Below are 16419 nucleotides of genomic sequence, written 5' to 3'. Positions count from 1 at the left end.
TCGAATAGAGCCTGAATAACTCATGAGTGGACTTAACTGACACCGTTAATTTGAGATTTATGAGTTTACCTCTATCCTTTTAAAGAGGAGGGTAGAAAAGCCTTCCATCATTCACTAAGTGAACCAATTTAAGCTTATACATGCTTCAGAGTTCATACTGCTTTAGGCAAATAGACTGTATATATACTACAAAATTGGACAAAGAGAATACATGAATCACCAATTGTTGAGTAATGGTACTGATGTTCTCTGTTTACAGAATTATAATCTCATGCAAGAGGCTTGCATAATACGGAAGGTTGGGGCAACTTTAGGCTGACAGATAAAGGTAATAGTGATGAAAGAACATTACTAGGGTATATGCAGATTATTCTATGAGCTCAATTCCTATTTGAGCCCTAGCCACCAAAAGAGATTAAGGTACAGAACTTGAAGGTCACCTAATTGCAGGAGTTTGAAATAAAACCTATGCTACAGACTTGAGAAAAGCATCAAGAACAGCGTCTCTAGTTGGCAAAGCTGGAATTGCACCTCTTTCCGTCACAGTCAATGCACCGCAAACATTAGCAAACTTGAGAGCATCTCTCAATCGATCTTCATCCTACAAGATTAAATCGATAACATTGCAACTTGATTCATATTTCTTCAGTTAATGAGGAGAGAACAAGAGAATTCTCATCACAATATCTATACTTTGACTCATGATTCAAGGAAACATTATGCATGGTAATAAATTGAAAACTATCAGAAAGTGACAGGCAATAATCTTGCAGTCCTAAATTCTTTACCATTGTCCAACAACAGAACTATGTATTTGACATGGTAAATGATCGAAATTATGTCTTTGACAATTTTAAATCACTCTTTTTAGTCTGATCTGAAAATATGTTCAATAACCTAGCATGAAGTGAATAACACACACAGCAAGCAGCGTTCATGCTTATAGGTCCACACTAGTAAGCACATATGTGTTTTAGCATGTTCTTCAACAAATTAAATGCAGTCTGAACAGTTGATGCATACTTTATTTTTCATGGTTCTGAGTTCAAATGAAATATATCCTTCCATTTCTTCTCCCTACACAACCCCTCTCCCCCCAAAAGCCCCATTACTTATTTGTTGTATAGAAATTTTATATTTATGTTTGTAGTTGTAGTTCTGATTCCTAAATGAGATGACAGCAATTACCATTTGAGCTACCGGGCAACTTACATCTCATAGGGTTTCAATTACATCTGTAATTAAAAGCATTTCTGGCCCAAAAAAAATTGAAAGAAGAAGTATTTGGATACTTTATTTTTTTAAGTATTTACCATTGACTCATTGTTGGTAGCAGAGTCCTTAGAGTAAAGTCATTAGGAATTTGTATTTAATTGCATTTGATCCATGAACTCATGAAGTTCTTTGTTAGTGAAATTCTTTCAAACAAACAGGTGCTTATGAACTTTACATTCAGAAATCATCAAAATATTAACAAGTTTCTTTTTTTTTTTTTTTTGTTTCAACACAAGAAGGAGAGGGGACAACAGCTTCTGCAGATCACACAAGTCCAGGCATATAATATGACAAACTAGATTGAGTGAAGACAAATATTTTGACGAAAAATTTAAAAAGAAAATGGGGGGATGAAAAAAGAGAGGGAAAAGAGAACACAAGCACAGACACGCATCACCATGGGTATGCTGGATGGCAAAAGTTCCTTACAGATAGGAAGGGAGTACATATCTTTGCAGTTTTGATTTACTAATGGGACCTTAATCCTTGTCAACCTCAGCTATTAATATCCCCAAGAGAAGGAAAACATTGAATAAAAGTAGCAAGAATATTATTGCACAAAATAGAGTTTGAGGAACAAATTGCAAAAATCCTGTACAAATTGTGGACTTAACCTAAGACAAGTGAATTGGTAGTTCTGGGGGCAGATTCAAAGTTCAAATGGTCAAGTGAAAAACATAAAATATGTATTTATTTCATTAGGATAAGCAGGTTATTATAGATTATTTGATAACATTGTAGTGATCACTCAGTTTAAGTGTTTCTACTTGAAAGGGCGATACCTGAAGCAAGGAAAGATCAGAAGCTAGTTGAGCTAACATCCCAGCTACAAAAGCATCCCCAGCACCAGTGGTGTCTACCGCTTCTACCTTCAAGCCCTTGACTCTCCCACTGAATTCCTGCAAAATATGATCTCTTTCTGATTTTCAAATCACCAATAAAATAGAGTGCTTGTTTTCATAACTTGCACTGTGTGGAGGAATTATATTAGCCAAACCCAAAGAAACACCTGATAATAATGTTAACATGATAAACTGCCTTTAACTTTTCAGGGAGCATTGTTAAGGATAGCCCGTTAACATATTGAAGGTAGTTAAGGATTCTCAAAATGCAGATTGACAGCTGTTTAATGCAGAAGAATGTTTCTTTAACAGCTGTCAATCCTTTCTAACCCTCAGATACCAGATTCTGGAAAGTGTTGGAACAAGTATTTCATGATGGTTAAGCATCATAAGAAATATTGTCACATATATTAAAGTCCAAGATAACTGTTGGAGCTTAACAAAATGAATAAATCTCTTTGTAAGAGATTCAATTATCCAATGAAGACTAATGATCATCAAGCTCTTTTCCATGGTGCTCAAAGCTTCAAGAATCTGTATCATCAGATATCCAAGCATATCTCCTAGCATGTTAGAAGTAATCATCTTATACATCAAAGTAAGAATCTACTTGATTTTTGTCAACTCCAAAAAGCAAGAATCTAAAATAGAGATGGGCAAAAAGCATGTCCCTTACAAATTCTTCCCCACCCCACCCTAGTTGGAGCTTTGTTTGAAAAATGGGGTAAGGTGTGGTAAGGAATGGCTTTCAAAATAAAAATCAGGGTTGGGGTGAGGTTGTGTTTAGGTTGCCGTGTCCTGCCCCACCAGTATATTTAAAAATATAATGATATTACTTTTTTAAGTTTTTGTTTACATATTTGTATTATATTACATAATTTTGTTATTTGACACTAATGTGATTATTTAACAATAAAATGTAGTTTTATTAAAAGGATAAATGATTTCATGAAAAATTTTAAAATAAATAATAATAATAATAGTATATCAGGATGACACGATTTTTTTCTCAGAGGGCATGGATGGATTTGAAAAATGATAACCTGACCTTGGGTGGGGGGGGGGGGGGGGGGGGGTTGGGGTGGGGTTTGGTGTTGGTCAGGTTCATAGTGACCATATCAAGGTGCCCATTGTCATCCCTCATATAATAAGAAGATTCCAGCCATCACTGTTCAGATGAGTCCAGACATCCAAATAACTTTCATGCGAAAGGGAAAATAAATGTCACAAGAACTTATTTAGAGTGCTTACCTTGGTGTAATAACGACAGCCATCTGGGCCCTCTGTAACAAGAAGCAATTTAAGATTTGAGTGGAAAAATTTACGGACAACAGCATCATCGTATGGATCTTCTCCTTGTGTTAGAAAAGAAATCTCTTCTTCATTTATCTGAAATTCACTCAACTCATTAATTGAGATCATCAATACAGTACTGCCTTTTACTTTGTGCATTGCATTCTACCTCTGCTTAAATCATCTGCTATGATAAGGTCACTACCTTGATAATGTCAGCTGTATCCCAAATGCTCAGAATTCCTTCCCTGGCACTCTCGGCAGAAGGCCACAATGGAAGCCTAAGGTTGGGATCATAGGACAGAACAACACCTGCATCCTTTGCAGCTTTTGCTGCAGCAATGTGAGCTGACTTGCATGGTTCTGTAATAAGACTTATAGAACCATAATGAAAAATTTTTGCCTGCCAAAAGATGGAGATACATATTCAAATATTACATAAATCAGCGAATTTCTGAAAAGAGAATAGAAGAAAACAGAAACCAATTTGCTATAAAGAATGGGACCCACACAACAATTAATCAGGATTTAACAGCTTGCCATTGCCTAACAGAAATATTGAGAGCCTTAGATAATGAACTTTAAAGTTAAAAAATTGATAAGGAAAACAAAAGGAACATGCAGTGGTAATGATGACCAATGTACTGTTAGAAATGCAAACATATTCCACAGAATAAAACATGTTGACTGATTTAACATAATAAAAAGGTTAAAAACTAAGTGTTCCTTCAAAAGTTTGTATACTTGAACTGTGTAACAGCATGGAAGTCACCCATGACTCCAAATACAATTATGCAATTTCTCACTCTATAACTGTTATATTTAGAAGATATTTGCAGCTATTTGTTCTCTTATATCTTGTGGGTGTGGGTGTTTTACTTTTGTTTGATTAACAGTCATAGTGGTGCCATACCTTCCTAATTAAATCAAAATCAAGTTCGTTTTCTTGGAGCAGCATATCAGCACTAGGATTACGATAAAACATGAACTCACGTTCCCCATCACTCCTTAGTGTTACAAATGCCAAAGCAGTTCGTGCACCAGGATCAAAGCGCATCCCTTCATTGTTGACATTATTTTCCTTTAATATGTCGGCAAGCATGTATCCAAATTCATCTTCACCGACCTGTCCACACGATATAATACATCAAATCTAAGTAAAAATATAAATGAAAAACAAATTTCATTTTATATTTTCATCTGTTTAGATAAATACATAACAGCATATCTCAATGTACCCATACAGCCATACTAAATTAGACATGGTAAAAGATACGAAATGACTTATGAATAATGTCAAATTTAGAATCCACATAAACTATCAATTGTTTTGCCCCAAAAAGAGTATATAGCAGGACTGCAGTTATTCATTAAAGCAAAAGAATAAGTAATTGTTGATCATAACTTCAAAGTTCAAGGCTGGTTCCTGCTAATTGATTGAAATTTTAACGTCCACGGAGAAAAACAAGCAAGTCCTTCCTCAACTTTATAGAGATAATGTCATCCTCTTAGTCATCATTTATTATGATGAGCACCGTGCAACTTTTACATGCGTGACCTACAGATGCTCTCAAGTCTTCACATATTTACATTCTTATCAGAATTGGTGGGTGTCAACTACAAGTGCGTGAGTTGGAAGAAAATAATCTTGTGAAAGACCAAAACCTCTCTATAAAAGGGGTTAGTATAACAAACTTCCCTTAAAAATGATTGAAATTGACAAAAAAAATAGATTTCGAAATTATCATTAATCTTTCTCAAGGCTATGCTGCCCAATTTAACGATGAATCAAATAATTGATAAGGAAGCATGACGTTAACAGAATAAAGCAGCCAAAGTTGATAGGATTAAAGGTAATGTTAATAAGCTGATGACATTCCAGAGGAGAGATTTTGATACTGACCTAGGACAATTGCAAGCATGAACTTGATATGTTGATATCATACTTGATAAACAAAAACAACCAATATATCTATTAACCAGGGGATATTGTATGCAAAGACCAACATCAAAAGGTTTTTGAACAGAATCCTATAAAACTGATTATATAAATTGAAATTCCTAAGATTCTTTACAATGAATATTCACTAGAAAGAATAAGAATGTTATAAAACTAAAAATTCAACAGACAGAACCAAGGTAACAGTCATGGTTTTGAAGTGTTGACAATTAACTGCGTATAAGAAGCAGGTAAATAAAAGAATTCAATCAAGAAAGTACTTCTAGAAATTCTTTAAAAGAGGGCAGAAAATAGCTATTCAGAAAACAAATTGAACGACAAGCTAAATTGGCTACTCAACACTACAGCAGTTGAACTAAACATACGCCACTATTACAATTTTTACACCCATGTACAACAAACAAAATGAACCAGTACATCCGTAATGTACCTTCCCAATAAAAGCTGATGAGCCTCCAAGACGAGCTATGCCAACAGCTACATTAGCAGGTGCACCTCCAGGGGCTTTCTTAAATGCAGGAGCATCTGCCAATGAAAGCCCACTGATAGTTGGGACAAAATCTATCAGCATCTCCCCAAAACAAACCACAAGGGATGAATCATTTATTTCAGGTAATCCATTACCAGGAAACACTTTACCTAAAATAATAAATATGACAAACAAAAGGATTAGTTGTAGAAAGTAAGAAAGAACAAAATATACAGAGGTAATTGGAACCGAGGGTCAAAAAGAAAGACTACGATTGAATTAACATATAAAGTTCATTCACCAATTATCATCAGTCCAGCTTTAATACTAAGTTCAGAGTTTGTTCAAGTTCAAACTTTAGGGTTCAACACACCTGGTGGTATTCAACAAGTCTCAAGATGCCCTAGTAAAAGCACAATTTGCTGTAGAGAAAATATGCATCCAGAGAATACAAACATAATCCCCTCCTAGCATTATTATTAATATAAAAGGACCACCAATTGAAACTACAAACAGCTTGATTTTATTTTTCTTTCCAGTTCACACAATGATAGCTTAATGTAACATTATTTTTTGTTTCACATTGAATCAAAAGTAGCTTCCAAACTTTAACTCTAAAGATATCATGGTGTTGCTGATAGAGTAGAGGTTGGAGGAAATGTGAGACTATACATGCATTTTCATTACCAACTGATCGAGATTTGGGTACACAAAATGAGCCAGAACAGTGAAAGACCATAATCCTTTGCTAATTTGAACTGAATGGTAAAAGACATCAACCAAATTGTGTGTACACATGATACGTGTGTGGGGTTTTGATGAACACTATTTGATCAATTCTTCAAAAGTTGCTGAAAGATTAAGAAATAGCTCTCCGGTGGAATCTTGATGCTAAGTATGTTGAACCTAGCCGCATTGCTTTACTGATGGGGCATGCCAGTTGGGTGATTTGCATTGCTAAGTATGTTAATAATTTAGGATTACACAAATTTAAAAAAGACTACATAAACTCCTAAATATCTTTGCATCACTTAAACTGATCCTTAATTCAATTAATCAAATGGCAGTAGCCACTTTTCTTCCTTTGCTTCTATACATTTTTTTTCTATATGTGCACATGTCCATTTTCTAAATCAACTTTTACTCAATACATGATCAATTAGAAAAAGGCAAGCAAGTATGCTTGAGAAACCCTTATTTTCCAACTTCCTATATAACTAAGTTTGGAAATCATTGTCTTTAAATTTTCCAATTTAGCTATTTACCTTATTTTATTGATCATATTTAGAATAAAAATGAAGACAAAAAATGGAAGACACATTTTACAAAACTAAATGCTCCCTAAATTACTGCAATAAATATAAAAAAAAATATCACCATTACTCAAAACTAACCAAGACTGCCCTAAGCATTACAGACCAAAATCAAAGCTAATCATGTGGTCTTAAACCTAGTTGAATCCAAAAAAAAAAAAAGACAGCATTTCACTTCTACTACATGAAACTTACATAATAATAATAAAATATAAAACATGTAAGAAGAATTAAAGCACCTCGAACTTGCAACTTATGACCCGGAAAAAGCGGAGATGAAGAAACCCCAGAAGCTCTAACTGTGACACGACCGAACTTTACGGAATTATGCAGTGGATAAGAAGCCAAACCACCAGAAAAGCAGAGGGAAGTTGTGTAAAGAGCAGCCATAAAAAATTATCACAAAAAAAGAATTAAAAGAAGAATTCAATTATTATAAAAAGTTGATTGTAAATTTGTGGTAGTTTAAATTGGAGATGATTGAATTGAGGTGGATAAAGGGTGGGTGAGAAATGGAATTGGCATTGGATTCAACGAAACGCCAAAAAAAAGGATTCTTTTGGCTATGGGTTTTTTGTTTGGAGGAAAAAGATAAACAGAGGTAGTGAGAGTGAGAGTGAGTGCCGGAGATAGCAAAGGAGGGATTTTAGTAATTTTATACCTTCGGCTCTTGTTTTGATTTGCTGCTGCTCCTCTCTTCATGTGGACTGTAAGTCCAGATTGTCTTTTGGAGAAAAAATCCAATTCTCGATCAGTGAAGCCTCTCACTCTATCAGGTTTTTCCTCTTTTTTTTTTAATTTTCAAAATCAAAGTAAAAACCATTCATTTTTCTGAGTGGATCAATGGAACTTGAAATTATAAAAAAAAAAAAAAATTAAATTCAACTTTTTTGGATAAAATATCACCCTTTAAGTTTTAATTAAAATTTCACACAAATTCATTAATATGAAAAATGTACAATCCATCTAAAAGATTATTTTGGCTGATCACATGAATACAAAGATTAGTGTTGTTAATGTTTTCATTATCTAGTTAGACATAGTAATTTTTTTTTGAATAATTTTACATTTTTCTATTAAAAAAAATCTTTTCTCCCTTACTTTTTTTTTCTTGGCTACTTTATTTGAGAAAAAAATAAAAAAAGATATTTTAATTCTTTTATATTTCCTATTAATCATGTTTGCACTTTTAGATCTAATTATCATTTCAAATCATTTTAAAATTTAATAGATTTATGTGAAATTATACTCAAAAATTAGAAGGGTTTGAATATTTTACTCAATTTTTTAATAAATAATAGGTTTACTTCTTATTAAATTAAATACTCAAATGTAATTTAAATATATTATTCCAAAAACTTTGTATTATTATTGAAATTAAATTTGTCCAATAATTCCATGCATAAATATATGAAATATATTAAAGAATAATGATAGCAATTAAAATTGATTGTGTGTTTTCTTTATCTTTTTCCCGAGAAGTGATAGTTGGGATTAAAAGGAACCCGAAAAGCGTGAAATCAAGCTTTGCCAATACCCGGCATATGAGACAGCACCATTGGTCAACTTTCACTTGACGCAGAAGCTGATGCATGCGTCACGAATCCACTTTGGAGCCATCAGGCATACATGACAAAACCATTAAGCAATTTTTACCTGACGCAGAAGCTGATGTATGTGTCACGAATTCATATTTTTAATAAAAAAAAATTAATAAATAAAAAAATCTTTATTTATAAATTAAAATTTTATTACTTTTTATAATCATGAATGAAAATTTAGATTTATTTTTATATCACTTGTCATAGAATTATATTTTCAACTTAAAGGATTTGTATAATAAGTAGAAAAAGGTTCTAATTTATAAATTTTAAGATTCACTTTATTTTTTATTGATATGTGATTCGTGACATTTAACAGTGTTTGTTTTGATCATCATGTATTAACTACAAAATCAATTAAATATAGATATAGAAAAGCAAAAATAATACTAACATAAGTAAACAATATAATTTTTTTAAAAAAATAATATTTTGATACGAATTATTTGAAATACTTTAGCATTTTCCAATTTTGGGATTTGTCTGGAAATCACATATATAATACACGTAGTTTATGGAAACAATCATTGGCATTTGATGGACTGTCAACTTAGGCATATACAACTAAGTCCGAACATATGTTCAATGAGATCTCTAGTTACATATGCTACTTTGCCGTGCCTAGTAGGGTGAACAGAAGAAAGGGGAGTATGAAGAATTGAAGGAGAAAGTGAAAAGATTGAAATCATATTTATTCTTTTTTATTGCTATGTTTGCTAGGAAAGATGACAACATTAATGAAAAAATAATAATTTTCTATCCTTTATTACTTGGTAGACTTGAAAAATGAAAAGATAAAAAGTGAAAAATATATTATTTTATCATCATACTTTTGTAATTTAAGATAAACAAATAAAATTTTTAAAAACAATAGATAATCTTGTAAATATTTAACACTCAATTCTCTCCTCCCTCATTTTATCTCTTGTAATCTTTTCAATTTGAAATGATTTGTTTTTATAAATAAAGATAAGATATAAAAATCTCTCATATTTATCCCTCACTTTTCTTATCTATCGAGTATTGAGAAAATAATTTTTTTTCACTTTTTTACTAATCCAATTTCCACTTTACCAAGCAAAGTTATCAAAGATTGACTAATATACCATTAATCCATGAGAATCTTAGTTTGCTCATGTATAATTTACCTCTGAGCTAATCCAATATAATCTCGATAAAACTTTTTAATATATATATATATATATATGGTTAAAAGATCCCTCTAGTTCTTGTACTTTTTAATTTTATTCAATTTATTTCCTATACTTAAAATCAAGTAATTTAGTCTCTTAATTTTGAGAATTGCGTCAATTTAATCCATCTCCTAATGGCATCCAATTTTGCCGTTAAAGAATGACATCAGCGCCGACGTGTCACATTTTGAAGCCATAGCATTTTAAGATGATGACGTGGCATGCCATGTGGCACTGAGTGATGACATGGCAATGCCACGTGGCACTATACGATACCATGGTAGTGCTGACATGGCACTGACATGCAGATCAAAAAAATTTTCAAAAAAAATTTTACCACATCATAGGGACTAATTGAACAAAAATATATAATATAAGAATTAAATTGAATAAAATTGAAATATTAAGGGACTAAATTAAAAAAAAAATTAAAAAAATACGAATATTTAAATAGATTATTATTATTCTTATCAATAAGCCCAATATTTAAATGTAAAAAATTTATAGTGTTAAAAATATATATAAATATTTTTTTACTTGATTATTTGATTCTAGAATATGAAAATTAATTTATTTTTTTACAAAAATTAAATTTGAATTCTCCTTCTATAAAAAAAAATTGAAAAAATTTTATACTTAAAGACAAATTTAGATGAATAACTTGCATTACGTTAAAATAAAATAATATAAAATAATTAAATATGTTGATTTAATTACAACTTTAACAATTTACAAATACACATTCTTTTGAAATTATTCAACTCTTATCCAATTTACTTTTTATTTAAATTTACTCAAATTAATAAAATATGTTAATTTAGTTTCAACTTTCACAATTTACAGATATACATTCTTTTACAATTATTCAACTCTTACTCACTTTACCTTTTTATTTAAATTTACTCAAAATTTCTTATAAAACTATTTTATTTAAATTCAAATACCATAATCAAATTTTACTAAATTTAAATTTAAATTATTAATTTAGATCTACAAAAAATTTGTTAATAAAATAAAATGATACAAATATTTACAGTTATATTTAACTTTATCAATCATAAATGCAATCTTTAATCTAAGAAATTTTAACTTAAAAAATATAACTTGAAATATTAATCAAAATAAAAACATAAAAAATAAATAAAAAATTAGAAAGGTGGAGCTCAGATTCTATGGTTGTAATAAAAAATTTCTCATGTTCAAATTAAGTAAGTCGAAATGAAAAATTATTTTTATAATCACTACAACGTTTTTGACCTTTGGCTGCAGAAAAAATTGCAACCATAGGTGAAAAATCTGCTGCCTTATGTTACGGCTGCACTTAGAAAAAGTGTAACCTTAGCCACTGTACGGAAAAGTTTAGCTGCACTTTTTTATGAGATTTTGCAGCAAAATTATTATGCAGCCATATACTATATGGCTGCAATCCTAATATCTATAGCAGCATATAGAATATGCAGTTAAAAAGTGTATAATAGCAACACCTACAACATTCTAATGTGCAACAAAAAGGTGCAAATTTTGCAAATTTTACAGCAAGCTATAAAGTATAAATCATGCAAATTTTACAAAATTTACAGCAAATATTGATCATCAAAACAATTATGAAGTAAAATTACAATTCTTTGTATAATGTCTACACATTAGTTCCAAATTTTCTTACACAAAGTATTTAAGTAGAATCCTAAAATAGTTTGTTGGCATGTGGATAGGAATATTTGATACCCTGCAAGTTACAATATTAGATTGCTTCAGCCTGATGGACAATGTTTATTTAAGAAAAAGAAGGAAGACAATCACAGCAACAAAAGTAAAATAAATTTGGCGTGTTCATTTTCATATAATCATTTCCCTTTTTCCATTCCAGGACTAATTTACTATGAACAATGACAACTAATTTGCCATGAATAAAACATGTGAGAGCATCTAAAACAAGACGCTTAAGATCTGATAATTCTTGCATAATTAGACAAAGTTCTAGCCAAGTAAATATCAACAAGAACATTTCATCCCCACAGCTATTTATGTCCCTCAACTGCCAGGCTAAGAAAAGACTTCCATAGCTAAAACTAAGAAGAAGAAGAATGACTTCCTACAATATTAAACTTCTAAGGACAAATTGCCTCAACCAAAACCCAAACACAAGCACAAAAGCTAACTGAAGGTTGGCTTATGCATTAGTTTATGCAAGGTTGAGATTCAACACACTTTTTGTAAAAAGCATAAGCCTTGCCCATGCTTTTAGCAAAATGAAAAAAATCCTATTCATACATTTAAAGAAAAGATGAGTCTGACATGTATTTTACCATATTGGAATTGCATAGATGTTTGGTACTCAATAAGTTATAAATAATTTATGCAAATACCATTACCAATAATGCCAAGAACTACTTTCTTAACTTTCATAAGCAACCTCTATGTATGTACTTAGTTAATCAAATGCTCATAGGGCTATATATGACTATAAAATCAGAAAGAATATGCAACATTCAGTACAAAAAGTTACTAATCGCTGACCTTAAAATCATGACAAAAATGGTGGCACAAGCAAAATGTCTATTTTATATCATTTGCAAAAACCTATTACAGTAGTCTCTTTAAGTTCTATGTATGAACTAATGATATGATGTTAAGCTTGAGATAATAACCTGTAAGTCCTTTGAAAGTGCATTTTGATATTGTAAGAATGTAACAACTGAACCTACAAAAGAGGTAATATTTAGATATAGTTTCACAATCCTTGTCACGTGATTAAAAAGAGGTCTTACAGCACCTCAACATCCAATGTTGGTCGATCCAAATTAACTTCAATCTTATCCCATTGATGTGTAAAAACTATACCTATCAACATGGGAGCCACATGTTCCCACCCAATTGACTTAGTCCTTTGGCTTACAACTTCCCAAATTATCAATCCTGTATAAATTAAAAAAAGTTTCATTAGCCAAGTGTGAGCTAAATTCAAACCTAAAAATTTCCCAAAATCGTCATTACTTATTGGATTAATTTTGGGAATTTTTTTAAGAAGCTGAACCTAGAAATTCTATAGGCAATGATGGTTGCTCAAAGGCTTAATGACCAAAGATACAAGGAAGTGGAAAAAGAAGAAGTTGTTTTGCTTAGCTAGCAATCTAAGAGTTAAGCCTTTAAGTTCATGGAGCACCGTAGAAAAAACTTGATAGGGGGATATTGAATAATATAAAAATATTTAAATATTTTTATAATAAATAATATTTCTCTCTCTCTTGATTGGGAGTTGAATTTTACCCAGCAAAATCTTAGTCCATGGAATGTAGAATCTATAAGCATCGATGCCAAGGTCCTTCAAAGCCAATGCATCTTCTCGCAAATACATTTACCATTATTTTGATAAAGCAATGGTAGGATTTGAGGTCTTGTTTCTTCTACATGGAACTTTAATAGTAACTTGAAAGCCCACGATAAGAGATGTATTACCTTGCAGTGTTTATACGAGTCGATTGCTACCTCCAAGTTACTTTTGTCCATTATTTTGTCTACATAAAAACCATAAACAATTCAAAGGAGAATTCTAATTTGTTAGTTGCTATCAAAATTCCAATTAAGTACATGTTACTATTTAAGGTGACAACCGGGGAATTTTCAAACAAATTGGTCCAACACACTCAATCCTCTCCCTCCAAATTTAGTTGATCCTTCAATCTGCCCTCAATTTAATTACTTATTTTATTAAAACCTACAAGTGACATGTCCGAAAATACGTACATTAATAGACGTATGTGACAAAAGAGTATGTTGTATCATATATCATTTGACATTTAGTTTCAAATGAAGCTCACTTGAGCAGCAACAGTGAATGCTCCGAAAACAAAATCTCTTGGAAAATGAGATCTCTTGACATTCAAATATTCTCCAAAGTTTGATAAAGTTGCATCTACCCTTTTCTAGAATGCTTGAGTTACTACATTGAAATTTTAGTGTGCTAGAGACAAAACAAGCCAAAAGAACAAACATAACAACAAAACAAAAAGGCATAAAGAAAGCAAGAAAGGTGGACAAACGTTGGCCATGCACAAACTAGTAGGCAAGCCAAGCAAAGGTAGAGATTCAGACGAGACTCTGCTGATGCAATTGAAAATGATGAAATTGGCAACATTGTTAATTATGTAGCTTCCTGATATGAAGGTGTCTTGGTTTAAAGAGTGGAATGTGTAAGAATACGAGGGATGCTCCTCTTCTTATATAAGATCACATCCAAACTATATCTTCCAAGATAACTGAACCTACTAATCTTATAGATACCAACTTTGAAGGATTGCAAACTTAACCGGATTGAAATCATAGAGTAAATGAAATTTTAAGCAATAACAATATGGCAACAAGACTTAAATTAGCAATCAACTATAGTAATGGTATAAAATTATTCAAAAATCCCTCAAATCAATAATTGAAAAGAAATTAACAAAAAAAATTAAAAAATTATTTAAATTACCCCTTTGTTCTCATAATGGCGCTTGAAACCTTCATTTTTTGGTTAATTTCCCCCAACTTCTCTTCCAATTTATCAACCCAAATCTAAGCCTCCTTTGCCCTATCATAAGCTTCATTTAGAAAATCCATCAATGCCTCCTTAATATCTGCCACAAGCTCTGATTGTCCTCCATGAACCTCTTTATTAACGCCATCGAATTTGTGAAGCGGAGTTTAAATTGTAAAGGTTGGTGGAGAGTGGGAGACTTAAGGAAATTTCCTGAAAAAGAAACCTTTGATGTTTGAAGAACCCTAAATCTTGCTCTACAAAAGAGGAATTTTTGAAAGAATTGGGGTTAGGGTTTCGATTACGGGGAAGACAAACAACCAAAGAATTTGGGATCAGGGGTTAGAAGGAATGGGAAATTTTTGAGATTTGAATATACATTGAATGGTTTTGTCTCAACATCTTCTTTGCCACATTTTAGGGGATTTTAAATTTTGAGAGAAAGAGAAACTGTAAGACAGACATGGGAGACTTATTTTTAAGTTAAAATAAAATATATATAAAAGATTTGGATTTTTTATAAATTGCAAAATAAAAAGTTAGCTAAATCTTAAAACCTAAATACTGTTTCTAATTTTTTAGATACAAAAATAAAAGTGCAATTAAAATTATGTCATTAAAACTCATTTATGTTGTAGTGAATCATGCTAACTTCATATCTTCGTTTTTCATTTTTTTTAAAAAAAAAACTAAGTCAACATATTTTGTTAATTTAACTTTAGCTCAAGTTAAAAACTAAGTTAAATAAATTTTAAATTTTCATACTATTATAAATAGAAGAAAAAAAATTTATTTAGTCATTTTATATTATTTGATGTTAATGTAAAATAAGTTATTCATTTAAATTTGACTTCAAGTATAAAATTTTTTTCAAAATTTTTTTTATAGGAGAAGTATTCAAACTTAATTTTTGTAAAAAATATAAATTAATTTATATATTCTAGAATAAAATAATCAAGTAAGAAAATATTTGTATATATTTTTTAACATCTTAAATCTTTTACACTTAAATATTTGGCTTATTAATAAGCATATTAATAATCTATTTAAAGATTTATATTTTTCAAATATTTTTTTCAATTTAGTCCCTTAATATTTTAATTTTGTTTAATTTAATTCATATACTATATATTTTTATTCAATTTAGTCCTTATGACATGGTAAAATTTTTTTTTTGAAATTTGTTTTTAATTTGCCGCATGGCACTGACCTGTCAATACGTCAGTGCCACGTCAACACTATCACGACATCGTATAATACCACGTGGCATTGCCACATCGTCATTTCAAACGCCACATCATCAAAATCGGACACGTTTATGCTGACATCATCATTGATGTCATCTTTTAATGGCAAAATTAGATGTCGTTAGGAGGAGGGACTAAATTGAAGTAATTTCCAAAATCAATAGACTAAATTATTTCGACTTTGAGTATAGAAACAAAATTGAACAAAATTGAAAAGTATTGAGACTAAAAGGGTCTTTTGACCATATATATATAGATTATCTCGATAAGAAAAGGGTAAATTATACTTTCGCCTCATTGGTTTTTCGGTTTGACAAAATCTTCCTTGTGATTTTATTTTTCACATCGACACCTTATATGTTTTTTTCATAAACAATAAATTGTCAGGGTGTTAACTTTTGTGTATTTGGTATATAATGGCCAAAAAAAAAATCTTAATTGAACGCTTATCTTACCAAAATAAATTTTACAAAGTTTGAAATGGCACCTAATAAAATATTTTGAAGTTCAATTTGAATCCTTAGAACAGTTCTAAGCAAAACTCAAGGAAAAAAGAGCATGCAAGATTATCAATGTTAAAATTCACTTTTATTTGATTTTTATAAAATTGAGATTTAAAAAGGTAGGCTTTTTAAAGTTTCCAATTTTGTGGCTCCCTTCTAATTGTTAAGAAAATATAATTTGAGCTAAATTGGTTTTTTTTTATTGAT

At 30.8% G+C, this 16419-nt stretch overlaps 1 protein-coding gene and 1 long non-coding RNA gene across 2 annotated transcripts; both read right to left on the bottom strand.

The window, feature by feature from the left end:
* Positions 1-208: 208 nt before the first annotated feature.
* Positions 209-7792, bottom strand: LOC18601894 (putative fructokinase-6, chloroplastic). The gene is made up of 7 exons (XM_018120238.2): positions 7392-7792; positions 5801-6009; positions 4324-4536; positions 3616-3813; positions 3369-3506; positions 2058-2174; positions 209-601 (listed from the first exon to the last, which is right to left on the bottom strand). The coding sequence occupies exons 1-7, from the start codon at positions 7540-7542 to the stop codon at positions 467-469; spliced, it is 1161 nt and encodes a 386-aa protein (XP_017975727.1). The 5' UTR covers positions 7543-7792; the 3' UTR covers positions 209-466.
* A 3363-nt stretch (positions 7793-11155) lies between these two features.
* LOC108661511 (uncharacterized) lies at positions 11156-14943 on the bottom strand. Its single transcript, XR_001927347.2, has 4 exons — positions 14418-14943; positions 12788-12862; positions 12595-12647; positions 11156-11672 (listed from the first exon to the last, which is right to left on the bottom strand). It is a non-coding gene; the product is annotated as an uncharacterized LOC108661511 (long non-coding RNA).
* Positions 14944-16419: the final 1476 nt, after the last annotated feature.

Source organism: Theobroma cacao, chromosome 4 (genome assembly GCF_053813885.1).
Source record: "Theobroma cacao isolate CCN51 chromosome 4, ASM5381388v1, whole genome shotgun sequence".
Taxonomy (NCBI): domain Eukaryota; kingdom Viridiplantae; phylum Streptophyta; class Magnoliopsida; order Malvales; family Malvaceae; genus Theobroma; species Theobroma cacao.
The sequence above is the reverse complement of the archived record's forward strand: the minus strand, read 5'-3'. Positions and strand labels throughout refer to the sequence as shown.